The 17,466-nt window shown below is 43.5% G+C and overlaps 1 protein-coding gene and 1 pseudogene across 1 annotated transcript; one reads left to right on the plus strand and one right to left on the minus strand.

The window, feature by feature from the left end:
- Positions 1 to 1,168: 1,168 nt before the first annotated feature.
- Positions 1,169 to 3,594, minus strand: LOC123130947 (uncharacterized). Its single transcript, XM_044550764.1, has 3 exons — positions 2,400 to 3,594; positions 2,101 to 2,301; positions 1,169 to 1,461 (listed from the first exon to the last, which is right to left on the minus strand). Exon 1 carries the CDS (start codon positions 3,386 to 3,388, stop codon positions 2,633 to 2,635), a length of 756 nt encoding a protein of 251 aa, XP_044406699.1. The 5' UTR covers positions 3,389 to 3,594; the 3' UTR covers positions 1,169 to 1,461; positions 2,101 to 2,301; positions 2,400 to 2,632.
- Positions 3,595 to 3,951: 357 nt separating this feature from the next.
- On the plus strand, positions 3,952 to 5,479 carry LOC123131059 (F-box/LRR-repeat protein At2g43260-like; annotated as a pseudogene).
- The last annotated feature ends 11,987 nt before the right edge of the window (positions 5,480 to 17,466 follow it).

The raw sequence follows: 17,466 nt of genomic DNA on the forward strand, positions 1-17,466 counted from the left end.
ATGATGAAAACTAGCGGCGATGGTTGAATCAGGTCCCCCCCCCCCCCCCCCCGAATGAGTGGTCCCATCCCAAACCTGCATAAACCATTCTATGATGGAGGAGAAGGTGCACTCGACAGACGAGAGGAGGGGAGAGGATGAGGAGGGAGTGGAATGAGTGTCACCATGCTATAGCGGGATTGTAATTTGATGTGTATTATTATACAAACGTATTTGTATTGGTTACTTAGCTAGGAGGAGTTTTCGGTCAGGACATCTCAGTGATTGTTACACCCACGGCCTCCACAACTATTCATTTTCAAGATCCACACATACCTGGATCCCTCACTAGAGCTTCCACATGATAATTAATTTATCAGATAATTTCATTTCTGGGGAATATTCATGAGAACATGTTGTTGTGAAAATTTCATATGTTCATACTTCTCGCAAATGAAGGGCCTAGTATGGACAAGAAGGGAGTGTTGAAGCATGATCAAGCATGGAGACTGAGACGGACTGAGATGAACGCACAATGAATGAGATGGAGCTTCAAATGAAGATTTCAAGACTTTGAAGCAACCATAATGATGCATGAAGACATGGATCAAATAAACAGGCTGACACTTAATTATTTCATCCATAGCCTTCAACAAATGTTATGCTAGTTAACTTTTGGGGCATAGACAGTTTTTTACAACATTTCGCTAAGTAAATCTACCTAGAGTTGGGCTAGCTGAATTTGCATTTCGCCCCTCCATAAATAGTGCTCCTAGAGCATCATTTAGACATGGGTTTGTTTAGTTAAAAGCTCACCATAGCTGCAACTTCATGTACTTGTCCAACGACTAAGCCAAGACCACTAACAAAACTACAACCATCATCTATACTTTATTTGTATTCGCAATATCCAGATTGCATATCATAGTTATTGTTGTGTTGTTTAATTGTGAACTAGTTTGTAGTTGGACCTTCAAAGTTGTCTTCACCCCAATCGACGAGTGTTCCTCATCGAGTGATCTCGGACACCCATAGTGATGTATCTTTGATTGTTGTTAGTGTATTCAAGATGTATGCATTCTTGTATCCCCAAAATTTCTAGTTTCTATGATTACATCTGCTTTCCACCAATTAAAATGCCTAAGTTAGTGCATACAAATATTTATGAATATCATATACATACCAATAATAACACAGCTCAAGGCATGTAATTTTCAAACCACAAAAGACTCAGGTCCACTTGATCATCACTCATATAGGAGTAAGAGGTCTCCAGGAAGGTTGTAACCTCAGGGTGGTGATCAAGCTCAAAGAAAATGTAATTATCAATCAGTGGAACATCAAACTCTGAGGTAGGGTCTTTCCTGAAAAGTTCAACAATGTGTGGGTCTTTACCCTTAGTGAAGTCACATTGTCCATTGAACTTCTCATCTACAGGATGGATGAGTTTCATTCCCATATACTCACAAGCAGAGCATCCACCTAATTACCAAGCAGACATCAAAAGGAAACAGTAATTAGCTTGGATGCAAGGCAAGAATGCATTGAGCAACAAAAGTTGTATCATAATATTCATATTTCGTATTGAATGGAGCATATAATACAAAAAATCCTTGGTATCTCAAATCCAATTGGAATAAAGCTGAAATAAACAATTTCTATACAGAATTAGATATTTCAGCAAAATGCGCTTGCCACACAATTAAATGGTTGATCTAAACAAAACACCATTCATGCTAAATGAGTAAATCTGTTGCAAATACTCAACTTTAGAAACTCTTAGTCTGGTCTAATGTGAAAGTTCAGTTGCTACTCGGGGCTATCATATAAACCGAACTAAAAAACTCCCTGTTTAACCCAAAATTAATTTCAGTGCAAGTGTGTAACCCAAAGTTAAGTGCTTTGCACGTTTAATTCATGTTTCCGCCCTACTCTCTTTTAGTATCAGAAATTCATTCAGTAAGATGAGATACTAAATAAAGAGGATCCGCACAAAAACTAGACGTTAGTTGCAAATGTTAATTTCAGATAATAATATCATGTCTAAAAACCCAGGCAAGTGTAATATGAGAATTCAGTCATATGTATGAACTAATGAAAAACAAGGAAAACTTGGCATACCAGCTCTTCCTGATAATGTCACAGGACAGCACAAGGTCACATCATCCACATCTTGAAGTGAAGCACGAACCTCAGCAAAAAAAACAGCTTAGGCTGATTAGGCTCGCTCTCGCGTGATGCCAAGAAGTTGACATGATAATAGCTATCAGGAACCAAAGTAACCAAACTTTTGCCGCATAGTAGATGAATCTGATAAAGTTCCTGAATAATGAAAATTAACCCATGTCAGAGATGCAGCAGATTGAAGGAAAACCAAAATATAAATCAGCCGTTAGGCAAACGGGAATCAGCAATATTACCCCAAACTGGAACGCGAGTTTCTTGAGCGCCATGTTTACTATACCAAGGCAAAACTCCTGATCCCTCTTGAAGGCATGCATCTTGATCCTTAACGCTCTATATGCTCCTTGGCTTAGGCTCGACGAGCTTGGTGGCGGCTGTGTGAGAGCTAAACTGGAAACAACCAGCTTGACGAATTCAAGCACTATAAGCGATGAATTGCTTTGCGGCCTCAGGTCAGTTAATCCAAAAGCTAATGGGTGACCATGAATTCCATGCTTTGCAAGAAAAGCGTCAGTAGGAGCACAGTTGGCAATGAAAAAAAATTGAGCCTCGCGAGCTGCGTCACTAGGGAGATGCGCTGCCAGAATGGCAGCCCTGAAGGCGTCGTCCATGCGGTTTGCGTGGGAAACACCTTCTCTGTCAACAAGCACGGCGGCATGGTGAAGGTTGTCATGGCTTCTGCAGTTCTGCTCAGGTAGGACACGGCCTCTTCAGCAGACAGGGTGGGCGCGTACGCCCTCATGAAGGCGACGAGGGCGTCGAGGGAGCGGCGAGCCAGGCGGAATATGGCCTTGCAGCTCAGCATCATGGGCTGAAGAACCTCCTGGCTGGAGGAAGCGGGGAAGACTGTATCGTGCCAGAGACAGTTGGCGAGGATGTTGCAGACGGGGTCGTGGAGGCCGTAGGCGTAGCCCGCGAGCAGCATGCCGCGCGCGTGGCGGCCGACGATCTCGCGGTCCATCATGGCGAGCGCCTGCAGGTGGTGCCGGTGAACGGTGTCCAGCAGCGCTGCCTCGAGCGGGCTCGGCTCCGCCCGGGGGTGACGCCTCGGCGGCCCCTCCGTGCCGGCGGCAGGGATCGGAGGACGGGGCACCTTCACGATGCGGCGGGGCTCGACGCACACCGGGCCAAGGGTCACATAGTCCATGGTTTCGGGGGTCACTCCATATTTCTTCGTCAAATCCTCCATCACACGGCGATTCGCCGCCGCGAGATCGGGCTGCATCGCTGACGGCGGAGGGCGTTTGGGGGGATCGAAACTTCTGTGAGAGAAAAAAGCGAGGATACTATCGACGGAAGAGGAGTCGGAGGGACAATTCGGTTGCGAGGACTCCTAATTTTCCAGCGCGATGTATTGCACAGATCACGATGTTCTTCTGTTCCTATATCGTCGGAGATAGTTCAAAGGGCCTATTGCTTGAATTAAGCATGAAGAAGATATCCATATCAATCTCAACATAAGATTAATGATATAGGACTTACATGTGCAATGCTTATGGCATATCTAGATGTGCTTTAGCAAAACTGTAGTTCAAAAGAGTATTGTTTTTCATGAAAATTTTATGTTGACGCGAAGATGGCAAATTTATGTTGACTAGCACATTCTTTTGGCAAAGAATTATAGATTTTGTCATATTCATCAATTAAACTTGTCACTCTCGACAAACATAATTTGCCTGATTAGAAACATGTTCGTGTACGTACACGTTCCGCACTGCACGTAGTTCCGATTGTGTTCGAAGTCGGATGGCTCAGCCCGTATACACAAAGAAAATAATAAATACCCAGGACACAAGGACAGCATATTCCTCATAAACAGAGAGGAAACAATCGATCGCGCCGCATCGACGGGAGAGACGAGATGAACCCTATCTGCCGCCGCCGCTCCGCGTTGCCGCCGCCGGCGAAGACGACCCCGACGGACGATGAAAACCTCCTCCCCGAGGTACTCATCCGTCTCCCTCCGCAGCCATCCTCTCTCCCCCGCGCCTCCCTCGTCTGCAAGCAGTGGCGCCACCTCATCGCCGATCCCCAATTCCTCCGCCGCTTCTGCGCCCACCACCGGGAGCCCCCATCATCGGCGTGTTCCTGGACTTCTACCGCGGAGACCTCTCCTTCAGGTCGGTCCTGGATCGCCCGGACCTCATCCTGCCCGAGCGCTTGTCCGTGCGGTTCGACGGCATCGAAGGCGGCGGCGTCGAGGGAAACGACGGCATCTGGTCCTTCCGCCGCTGCCGCCACGGTCGCGTGCTCTTCACCAGAGGGGACCACCTCGGCAAGGGCTGCCGCCACGTCCTGGTGTGGGATCCCGTCACAGGCGACCGCCGCTTCATAGGCAGTCCGCCGCAGTTGGATCACGACTGGAGCAAGTCACATGTGCAAGCGGATGTGCTCTGTGTTGCCGGCGACAAGGACCACGTACACGGCAGCTGCCACTCGAGCCCCTTCAATGTCGTCTTGGTGTGCGCCGACAAGCTGGCCGCGCGAGCCTGCGTCTACTCATCGGAGACCAACTCATGGGGCGATCTCATATCAACCGATGTTCCGTATCACACTATGTCTTGTGTTGGAAGTCGAAGCATCCTGGTTGGCAATTCCCTGCACTGGTTTATTTTTGGTACTCAGACTGGCATCCTTAAGCTTGATTTGGATACTCGGAGCCTAGCTGTTGTAGAGGTGCCACCGGATGCCCATTCTAGTCATCATGGCCTCTATCTGAGTACGCTGGGTGGCGGGCTTGGCTTCATCGTTGTGTCAGACGACTTCGTAGCTCAACTATGGGTGAGGACGACTGATTTTGATGGAGTTGCTGGATGGATGCCGGCACAAGCAATTGAGTTGAACAAGCTTCTTCCGCTGAGACCAGGCGAGTGGACAAATCTGCAAACGGTGTTGGGTGTCGCTGGAGATGAGAATGTGATATTTGTGTCAACAAGTGGAGGCGTCTTCATGGTCCATCTTGAGTCCTTGCAGTTTAAGAAGATTTTTGAAAGCAATCCTTTCGCCGAATGTACGACATCAACCATCCACCCATTCACAAGTTTTTTTACTGCAGGCAATAACATGAATGTACAAGGATAAGGCCTATAGTCTTTTCCAATACTTCTGGAGTACCTTCCGTGCTTTCGGTTACTGTAGCAATTTTGATACTCCAAATATCAATAGTTTGTTCGGCTGGTGATGAACTCGTAACAGAGTCTTTTTTAATATTTCTTTTGTTTAGTGAGCAGTACTAGACAGTGCGGCTGCTCGTCTATTGCAGTATGTGTAACCTGTACTCTGTACCAAGCTATGATGGAGATATTTTCACAAGATATATAACAGTTGGAAATTGGCAAGAACTAAATCAGTGACCAAATTGGCATACTTGAAAGCTTAAACTCTGCGGATCTTGATACTTGCAAGAACTTGATTTGATCTTTTGTTACGAAATGACGGCTCTTGTTCTTTTATCATGTTTTGAAGTGCCTCTCTTCTAGTGAAGGGAATATGTTTTAATCTTTGCTAAGGTCACTTTATTTAACTCTGGAGAACCATTGCCACTTCTGTTTTCCAGAGTTTATTAGCTCGGCTAAATTGTAATAACTTTTTATGATTTGTGGAGTAGAATGAGCTCACTTAAAAAAAGGGAGAGGAAACACTGAACCACACGAAATATATATTTGTTGTGTCAGATTTGTGTTAGCAGGCGACTTCAGATTATATGCTGCTACACATAACGGAGTACTGTATTATTTTTCTTATCAGTATCGTGGTTGTTTGATGTTTCTATGTAAATTGGGTGGGGGGAGGATGAAGAGGGAAACTGGGATAAAAGAGGAAACTTAAACTGGGGTGGGGAGGATGAAGAGGTAACAGTGGAATTGCAGTTCAAGTAAGCGTTAATTTTAATAAGTACTCCTAGCTAAGATGTCCAACCGCATAAGTTTACTTTATCTAGACATTTAGCAGACCAGTTTCCCAGGTTGCATTTTATCAGTTCTGTTAGCGCGCGAGCTGCATTGGTTCTATGGCGAGACGTGTTTGTGTTGCATTTGTCGTAAATGTTTGCTACTACCATCGTCGAGATTTGCTACATTATTAATGGTGATGCTAAACATGCTACGGCGGTGACCATATTTTTTGCTGCAACCGCAGTCATTTTTTGCTACAACCGGCGACATAATTTGTTACCACCATTCTTTTTGGCGGTGACCAGCGATGAAAATCAGAGAAAGCTGCAGCCGACTACGAGAAAGCTTCAAAACGCTTTTGAAAAAGCTTCAACTAGGGAACGGTGAGCTGACAATGGTGAGCAGCAACGACAGGAGCTGCTTTTTTGCTGCAACCGTTGTTCGTGTTTGCTACGTCCGTCAGGCGTTTTGCTGCGACCAGCAACTGAGGGAGGTACACTGCGAGCTCGTCCATGGAGCGTTGCAGCCGGCGACCGCCGCCACCGGAGCTGCGACCCATGGCATTTTTTGACTGCAACCTGCAAGCGCTCGGTGTTGCATGCGTGAAGCTGGCGAGAAACCAATGGGAGGCACCGACCATCAACGAGGGCGGCGACCGGCGGTGCTTCGAGGTTGGGCATTCGCTCATCCATGGAGAGTGCTAGCGGGGCCGCTGCTCCTGTTCTTCGTTGGCGGCTATGTCTTTGGAGAGAAAACGATAGGAGGAGCGCAGATCTAACGGCCGTATGTGCACGCATCGAACGCCTGGGCTGCGACCGGCCCAAATTTGGGCCGGCGCGCCGGCGCCTATCGCTCCCCTTTTAGAAAGGTTCACGTCTGGTTTTCCAGTTTTTTCCTCCCTCTTCTGTCTGTTTTCCTTTTGTTTTTCTATTTCTTTCACTTTATCTTTATCCAATTTTCCAGTTTTGTTTAAAAAAATCTCTTAAAATTATTCACGGTTGTTCTCTGAAACAATGAGCCCCCTCGTTGATTTCCATTACAAAGAAAGCAGAAAAACATAGAGAAAACGTAAATTAGAGAGAGAGTACCTACAGCTGCACTCAGATTGTCACAAAGTATTACAAGTGACAAGGGACAGAACATAAACTTAAAACATCCAGAACACACCCAAAGCAACAAAACCAAAGCCACAGGTGGAGGGCATCAGATCATTAACTCTCACAAAAGCAAAAAACTTTGGAGCTTCATATAACACCAATCCTTCTTCTCTAAGTTCCAGCCAAAGGCTCTTTGCATAAATTTCTTCAATAACTTTCTTGGCCAACATCACCCCTTGCTCAATTCTTCCTCTGTCTTGGTTTTCTGCAACGTATACCAAGCATTAAGATAAAAAGCAAAGCCTATACACCAATGAATCAGGATCATCAGGATATCTTTTATCAAAATGAAAGCAGAAGTGCTCCCTAGGTGGTGCATGTTTCAGATAAGTTCAACAATGGAGTGGCATGGACTAAAGGTTGTGGGAACTCCTTCAAGATGCTAAGGACAAAGGATTGGCTAAAGCTTCAAGCTCAAGACTCTTCATTTTACATTTTAGTGATCCAAGATCACATTGAGTCCATAGGAAAAGCCAATACTATCAAGGAGGGATGAGGTGTTGCTTAATGAGCCTTTTGCTTCATGTGCTTAATGATATGCTCCAAAATCCTCAGCTACTTTCCCACTTCCACAAATGACCTAAACCTTAAGCCAAACTCGGTCCTACCAATTCTTTCTAACCGGCGCCACCGAGTTTCACTTGTCATAAGCCACTGCCAAACCCTAGCATTTCGGTTCTACCGATAGGGATCTCAGTCTCACCGAGATGGGATTGCAAACTCTCTGTTTCCCTTTCGTAACTTTTCGGTCTCACCAAAAGAGCGAATCAGTCCCACCGAGATTGCAATGTAAACTCTATGTTTCCCTTTTGTAACTTTTTGGTCTCACCGAAAGAGCAAATCGGTCCCACCGAGTTTACCTGACCAACTCTCTGGTTAGCTTATTACCAAACTCGGTCTCACCGAGTTTGTGTAATCGGTCTCACCGAGATTACGTTATGCCCAAACCTCCTCTTCATTCGTGGAGAGAGCCATCAGAACACATACACAATTCCAACTCATATGTTCTGAGAGAGAACCACCTACTCATGTGTTGAGACCAAGATATTCCATTCCTACCATATGAATCTTGATCTCTAGCCTTCCCCAAGTTGCTTTCCACTCAAATCTTCTTTCCACAAAATCCAAATCCTATGAGAGAGACTTGAGTGTTGGGGAGACTATCATTTGAAGCACAAGAGCAAGGAGTTCATTACCTACACACCATTTGTTACTTCTTGGAGAGTGGTGTCTCCTAGATTGGCTAGGTATTACTTGGGAGCCTCCGACAAGATTGTGGAGTTGAACCAAGGAGTTTGTGAGGGCAAGGAGATCGCCTACTTCGTGAAGATCTACCGCTAGTGAGGCAAGTCCTTCGTGGGCGATGGCCATGGTGGGATAGATAAGGTTGCTTCTTCGTGGACCCTTCGTGGGTGGTTGCTTCTTCGTGGACCCTTCGTGGGTGGAGCCCTCCGTGGACTCGCGCAACCATTACCCTTCGTGGGTGGAGCCCTCCGTGGACTCGCGCAACCGTTACCCTTCGTGGGTTGAAGTCTCCATCAACGTGGATGTAGGATAGCACCACCTATCCAAACCACGGGAAAAACATCTGTGTCTCCAATTGCGTTTGAATTCTCCAAACCCTTCCCCTTACATTCTTGCAAGTTGCATGCTTTACATTCCGCTGCTCATATACTCTTTGCATGCTTGCTTGATATGTATTGTGTATGTTAAAATTGTGCCTAAAACTCTACTCAAACCAAAAAGTCCAAAAAATTGCAACTTTAGCACTAAGTGTCTAATCACCCCCCCTCTAGACACATCTACTTCTAGATCCTACAAGTGGTATCAGAGCTTTGGTCTCCATTGCCTTGGTTTAATCACCATTGGAGGAAGATGGATGTGTCTACCTTAGGGAGTCTTAGACATAGAGTGCCTATTCTTGATGGAGAGTATTTTCACGAGTGGAAAAATGAGATGCTTGTAATCTTCAATCAATATCATTTGAACAAGTATATTGCTAGTCCTTGTGCACCTCATATTGATCCTTTGCATCCTACCCTAGATGAAGATATTGACATGATTCGCAATCTTAGAACTATTGAGCTCATCATAAGAGGATTGCCCAAAAATTTGATTGCTAATTTGCCTACTCTTAATTGTGCCCATACTATATGGAAATTTCTTGAGGAACGATTTCCCGATCATTCCTTGAAAAATCTGGATGAAATTCTCCATAAATCTATTGCCTTGAGTAAGATGAACTCTAGTGATCCTAGTTTTGGTAATTGTCTATTTGAACTTACCAATCTTAAGCACGATAAAGGAGATGTTGGAATCATTAGTGATATCATATTCGAAGCTATAAGAATTCATAAAAGTGACCACTTTGATGATCATTTATCTAATGAATTACCCTCTCTAGGAAATGATGAGTCACAAGATCATGATGAACATGGATACTATGATGATGATGATGATGATAGTGACTTCGATCTTGATGATGCAATGAGACATTTTGGTCTTATGGCAAATCTTCGGGGATATGAATCAGGAGGAAAGGAATGGGTTCTTGATAGTGGATGTACTGATCATATGACCGGAGATGAAGAGATGTTTCGTGAGCTTGCTGAAAATGACGGCCCTCGAAAATATGTCACCTTTGGTGATAATTCAAAGGGTAAAGTGGTTGGCCTTGGTAAGGTGGCCATCTCACATGACAGTTCCATTTAAAATGTCATGCTCGTTGAATCTCTTGGCTACAACTTACTTTCAGTATCTAGACTTGCTGATTTCGGTTTGAATGTCCTATTTACTGAGGTAGATTGCCAAGTATTTCGTCGAGACAATCATAAAATGGTCTTTACCGGTATGCGTAGAGGTGATCTTTACATTGTCGTTTTCTCTAAAAAGGCACAACCTAAAATTTGCTTTATTGCTAAATCCTCAAAAGGTTGGTTGTGGCATGGCATGAGAAACCTTGACAAGCTTATTAAAGGAAATCATATCCTTGGAGTTAACGATGTCATATTTGATAAGGATAGACTTTGCAGTGCTTGTCAAGCAGGTAAACAGGTTGGAGGAAGGCATCCCGTGAAGAACATCATGACCACAAGGAGGCCACTCGAGCTACTTCATATGGATCTTTTTGGTCCCAACGCCTACAAGAGTCTCGGTGGAAATTCTTTTGGTCTAGTTATAGTTGATGATTTTTCAAGATTTACGTGGGTGTTCTTTCTTAATGACAAGTCGCAGGTCCAGAAGATCTTCAGAAACTTCGCTAGGAAGGCCCAAAATCAGTTTGACGTGAAGATCAAGAAGGTTCGGAGTGACAACTGAACGGAGTTCAAGAACGCAAATGTGGACACCTGTCTTGACGAAGAAGGGATTTCACATGAGTTCTCGGCTACGTACACACCTCAACAAAATGGAGTTGTTGAGAGGGAGAACCGGACGCTCATCGAAATGGCAAGAACGATGCTTGATGAATACAAGACGCCGAAGCACTTTTGGGCAGAAGCGGTTGAGACAGCTTGTCACGCAACAAATCGCTTATATCTTCACAAGCTACTCGGCAAGACGGCATACGAGCTTCTCACCGGTAACAGACCCCAAGTTGGATACTTTCGAGTATTCGGCTCAAAGTGCTACATTCTTGATAAGCATCATCGTTCAAAGTTTGCTCCTAAATCTCATGAAGGTTTTCTACTTGGTTATGGCTCAAACTCTCACACTTACCGTGTCTACAACAATTTCACCCGAAAGGTTGAAGAGACGGTAGATGTGAAGTTTGATGAATCTAATGGCTCACAAGTAGAGCAATTGCCAATTGATGTAGGAGACAAAGACCCTTCAGAAGCAATCCAAGACTTGTCCATTGGCAAAATTCGTCCAACGGAGGTGAAGGAGAGTACTTCATCCGTCTAAGTGGAAGCTTCTACTTCACGACAAGGTGAACCAAGAATCGACACGGAAGCATCCACAAGTGGTACAACCAAGATGAAGAAGACAAGGAAATGCATCAAGACGAACATCAACAACCTCTTTCTCCACCACGACAAGAGAATGACGACGTCAACAATGAAGAAGGCCAAGAAGAAGAACAAGATGAAGAAGATGTTCAACGAAGACCCAAGCAAAAGCTCTCACGAGTTTGAGCAAGAATTGCCAAAGATCATCCCGTCGAGCAAATCCTCAATGATATACAAACCGGGAGAATCACTCGCTCAAAAACTCGTTTAGCTAACTTTTGTGAAAACTATTCATTCATCTCTAGCATTGAACCTATGAAGGTTGAAGAAGCATTGGAAGATCCGAATTGGATAAACGCTATGCATGAAGAGCTACACAATTTTGAGAGAAACCAAGTTTGGACATTGGTTGAGAAGCCCGACAACAACCACAACATCATTGGTACCAAATGGGTGTTCCGCAACAAGCAAGATGAAGATGGACAAGTGGTTCGCAACAAAGCACGTCTCGTCGCCCAAGGGTACACACAAGTCGAAGGTATGGACTATGGTGAGACATATGCTCCCATTGCTAGACTTGAGTCCATTCGCATCTTACTTGCCTATGCTAATCACCATAATATCACCTTGTACCAAATGGACATTAAAAGTGCTTTTCTAAATGGTGAAATAGAGGAGGAAGTTTATGTCAAACAACCTCCCGGCTTTATCAATCCTAAGAAACCAAATCATGTTTACAAACTTCACAAAGCTTTTTATGGTCTTAAACAAGCTCCTAGAGCATGGTATAAATGCTTGACCAAGTTCCTTACTACAAGTGGTTTTGAAATTGGTAAAATTGATTCTACTCTTTTTACTAAAAGGGTTAATGGAGAACTATTTGTATGCCAAATTTATGTTGATGATATCATATTTGGTTCAACTAACCCTCTCTTTAGTGAAAAGTTTGGAAAGCTAATGTCAGAGAAGTTTGAGATGTCTATGATGAGTGAACTCAAATTCTTTCTCGGTTTGCAAATCAAGCAAACTAAGGAAGGTACATTTGTCTCTCAAACAAAGTACACCAAGGACTTATTCAAGAAGTTCAATATGCAAGAATGCAAAGGTATGTCTACACCCATGCCTACTAGTGGACATAATGATTTGACCAAAGATGGTGAACCGGTTGATCAAAAGGTTTATCGCTCTATGATTGGTTCATTGTTATACCTATGTGCTTCACGTCCCGATATTATGCTAAGTGTGTGCATGTGTGCACGATATCAAGCTGCTCCTAAAGAATGTCATCTTAAGGCTGTGAAAAGGATAGTGAGATATTTAATCCATACACCAAATTTTGGCATTTGGTATCCTAAGAGGTCTTCTTTTGATCTTGTTGGCTATTCCGACTCGGATTATGCCAGAGACAAGGTTGATAGAAAGTCCACTTCGGGTACTTGTCAATTTCTTGGTAGATCTCTTGTGTCTTGATCTTCCAAGAAACAAAACTCGGTATCCTTATCCACCGCTGAAGCGGAATACATTGCCGCTGGTTCATGTTGTGCTCAATTACTTTGGATGACCCAAACTCTTAAAGATTATGGGATTTATGTGAAACATGTTCCACTGCTTTGTGACAATGAAAGTGCTATCAAAATTGGTCATAATCCTGTACAACATTCTCGAACTAAGCATATTGAAGTTCGTCATCATTTCATTCGAGATCATGTTGCTAAGGGTGACATTAATCTTAAGCACGTTCGCACCGATAAGCAATTAGCGGATATATTTACTAAACCTCTTGATGAGAAAGTGTTTTGCAGGTTGAGAGGAGAATTGAACATCATTGATGCTTCGAACTTGGAGTAGAAACTCCATTGGATACATGCAAGACATGAGCTTATGACTAATCCATGATATATCTCTTATGATAACTATCTTATGTCTTGGATATATTTGCACCTTGCATGTTGTCTAACCCATGTAGGTGCTTGGTTGAATCTAATTCCATGAGATTGCGACTCACTCACATCTTGAGCAATCTCTACATCACCAAGACTGTACACAATGGTGGTTGAAGACAAGGAAGCACAAAACCATTCAAACATATCCTTTGACAAATTCTATGTTGAGCTTCATGATTGTCATTTTTGGATACACAAGTGCTCTTCCTTGCAAGAACTAACCCATGTAGGTAGATGAACTCAAACTCCAAGTGGTGCTCCCAACTCTTGATGAGCTACATCAACCTTGAGCACCCACACAAGTTCAACTACATGAGCAAGAACCACACCACCACCCAAGGTATGTTATTCCATCTTAGAGAAGCTTTACTCCAAGACATGAGTCAAAGCAACTCAACAAGATGTGAATACATCAAGATGCTTAAACGAAAAATGGTAACCCCATTTTGAGCTTAAACGACGAGTATGACCTATGATCAAGTATTCTCACTTGACTCCTAAGTCAATATACTCTAACATAGGTGACTATGTCACCGCCCAACTCTAGATGAAGTTCTCTTGTGTTCTTTCTTTGTGTTATTGCATTTGTCTCATGCATGTTTTTTTTCTTTCTCTTTTTCAAAATCAAAAAAAACTTCATCTAGATCTTTCAGTTTCTTCTCTTTTCTCTTTGTTTTTGTTCTGCATTTAATTCCTTGCAAATCCTTCAGGTAATTCATTGCAAATCTTTGTGAGATCCTACATGTCTAGTGAGCTGAGGTGACAAGTGTTTTTCTCTGTGTGAACTCGGTTTCACCGACCTGTAATTTTCTGTCCAACCGAATCCTTTCGGTGCCACCGAAACATACCACTCGGTGCCACCGACTTCGCAACAGGAAAAACAATTTGCCACTTGTTCTATATTTCTTCTGATCCAGCTCTACTCAATGAATCTTGTCCTCTTCAAGCATCACAGTTTTATCCATTTGCTTTGTGCTGAGTCTCAAGGATCAAACCTATACGACGGATTCCAGAAAGCCCTTCTTGGAAATTGATGTCAAAGGGGGAGAGAGAGATCACATCAAAGCTTGTAGGAGAGAGAGATCACATCAAGGGAGAGAAAAAGTCTCAAGGACCAAACCTATAAGAGAGAAAGTATTAAGGGGGAGAGAGAGACTTCCAGGGGGAGAGAATACTCAAGGATCCCAGATGCTTGATGTTCAAGAGGAGAGATGTCACATGCCTTTTTGGGGGAAAGACATGTATTTGCATTAAGTTCTATCCATTTGTATCTTTCAGCTCTGATTTTCTGTTCCCTATCTTCTCCCAATATCCCATGTCAGATTTAGGGGGAGCAAGACACCTAAGGGAAAGAAATCAGTCAAATTTATTGCATATCTTTATTCTTGGGGACATGTTGAATCCAATGTGGTACCTTGTACTCACTCTCTACATGTCATCCCAGTCTTGGTATTCTTGTGGTTTCTTTTGTTTGCTCTGGCTAGTGGATGTACCTGTGTTATCTAACGTTGTTTGTGCAGGTTCATTCCATCCTAAGCCAACTCAAGACCACAAGGTAAGTATATGCATCAAAATCATGAGTATGAGGAGTTCTTGCTTATGTACATACTGTTTGCAAGAAGGACTCATGAGCATGAAGGTATTTTCCTTGATAATATTTTGCTTTGATGCATATGGCCAAGATACATGTAACACATTGCCTACTCTGTCATGGTTATGCTCTCACATGCCTCTATATTTCATATTTACATGAGTGCATACATGTAGGGGGAGCCTATGCTTGTTACATGTCCTTCCAAAGCTTTACTTGCTGTTCTTTATATCTTTATCTAAAGCTTTGATGTATGTTGCCATCAATTACCAAAAAGGGGGAGATTGAAAGCACAAGTGCTCCCTAGGTGGTTTTGATAATTGATGACAACATATCTCTTGTTGGACTAACATTTCTATCTAGCATGTTTCAGATAAGTTCAACAATGGAGTGGCATGGACTAAAGGTTGTGAGAACTCCTTCAAGATGCTAAGGACAAAGGATTGGCTAAAGCTTCAAGCTCAAGACTCTTCATTTTACATTTTAGTGATCCAAGATCACATTGAGTCCATAGGAAAAGCCAATACTATCAAGGAGGGATGAGGTGTTGCTTAATGAGCCTCTTGCTTCATGTGCTTAATGATATGCTCCAAAATCCTCAGCTACTTTCCCACTTCCACAAATGACCTAAACCCTAAGCCAAACTCGGTCCTACCAATTCTTTCTATCCGGCGCCACCGAGTTTCACTTGTCATAAGCCACTGCCAAACCCTAGCATTTCGGTTCTACCGATAGGGATCTCGGTCTCACCGAGATGGGATTGCAAACTCTCTGTTTCCCTTTCGTAACTTTTCGGTCTCACCGAAAGAGCGAATCGGTCCCACCGAGATTGCAATGTAAACTCTATGTTTCCCTTTTGTAACTTTTCGGTCTCACCGAAAGAGCAAATCGTTCCCACCGAGTTTACCTGACCAACTCTCTGGTTAGCTTATTACCAAACTCGGTCTCACCGAGTTTGTGTAATCGGTCTCACCGATATTACGTTATGCCCAAACCCTAACCATATCGGTCCTACCGAGTTGCATGTCAGTCCCACCGAAAATCTCTAACGGTCACTAGGTTTACCTTTTCGGTCCGACCGAGTTTATTGATTCGGTCCCACCGAGATTGGAAAACTGTGTGTAATGGTTGGATTTTGTGTGGAGGCTATATATACCCCTCCACCTCCTCTTCATTCGTGGAGAGAGCCATCAGAACACATACACAATTCCAACTCATATGTTCTGAGAGAGAACCACCTACTCATGTGTTGAGACCAAGATATTCCATTCCTACCATATGAATCTTGATCTCTAGCCTTCCCCAAGTTGCTTTCCACTCAAATCTTCTTTCCACAAAATCCAAATCCTATGAGAGAGACTTGAGTGTTGGGGAGACTATCATTTGAAGCACAAGAGCAAGGAGTTCATTACCTACACACCATTTGTTACTTCTTGGAGAGTGGTGTCTCCTAGATTGGCTAGGTATTACTTGGGAGCCTCCGACAAGATTGTGGAGTTGAACCAAGGAGTTTGTGAGGGCAAGGAGATCGCCTACTTCGTGAAGATCTACCGCTAGTGAGGCAAGTCCTTCGTGGGCGATGGCCATGGTGGGATAGATAAGGTTGCTTCTTCGTGGACCCTTCGTGGGTGGTTGCTTCTTCGTGGACCCTTCGTGGGTGGAGCCCTCCGTGGACTCGCGCAACCATTACCCTTCGTGGGTGGAGCCCTCCGTGGACTCGCGCAACCATTACCCTTCGTGGGTTGAAGTCTCCATCAACGTGGATGTAGGATAGCACCACCTATCCGAACCACGGGAAAAACATCTGTGTCTCCAATTGCGTTTGAATTCTCCAAACCCTTCCCCTTATATTCTTGCAAGTTGCATGCTTTACATTCCGCTGCTCATATACTCTTTGCATGCTTGCTTGATATGTATTGTGTATGTTGAAATTGTGCCTAAAACTCCACTTAAACCAAAAAGGCCAAAAAATTGCAACTTTAGCACTAAGTGTCTAATCACCCCCCTCTAGACACATCTACTTCTAGATCCTACACAAAACAAGCTCTATTCCTGGCTTTCCAAATAGTCCAGCAGATAGTGATACTCCCACACAACACAACTTTCCTTTGACACCCAGGGAAGGGTTTAATCCAATTTCCCATTAGATCAGAAAGGTTAGCTAGAATACTTGGAAGACCAAAGGCACAAGCCACAACATGCCAAATCAGTTTAGCCACAACACATTCAAAAAATAAATGATCAATGCTTTTCTTAGCCCCACAAAAATGGCGTTCTTCATTTCCTGTCCATCCTCTTCTCACCAACTTATCTCCGGTTAAGATGTTGTTTTTAAGCATAAGCCAAAGAAAAAACCCTTGATCTTGTCAGGGATTTTAAGCTTCCATATGGATCTAAATCCAACCAGTCTTCCATCTTTCAACCAAAGATACAAATCTTTCACCACAAACTTGTTTCTTCCATTGAGAGACCAAGACACTTATCTCGACACTCACCAAATTCATGCTCAGCAACCAGATATCTCGCGTTCTCGCACTACTCAAGAGTCTCACCGTAAAGGATTCTTCTGAAAACAATCATATCCAAACCACTTCTCATCAAAAAACTGGAGAATAACATTCTTAGTAAAAGCCATATTATAAGCCTAAAAAAGCTCCCAGATAGAGATTTATCTCCTAGCCATTTATCTTCCCAAAACAAAGTTTTCGCCCCATTACCAATTACCCTTTTTCGCAGCTTGAAAGATATGATTAACATTGACCATACTTT

This window comes from Triticum aestivum, chromosome 1A (genome assembly GCF_018294505.1).
Source record: "Triticum aestivum cultivar Chinese Spring chromosome 1A, IWGSC CS RefSeq v2.1, whole genome shotgun sequence".
In the NCBI taxonomy this organism is placed as follows: domain Eukaryota; kingdom Viridiplantae; phylum Streptophyta; class Magnoliopsida; order Poales; family Poaceae; genus Triticum; species Triticum aestivum.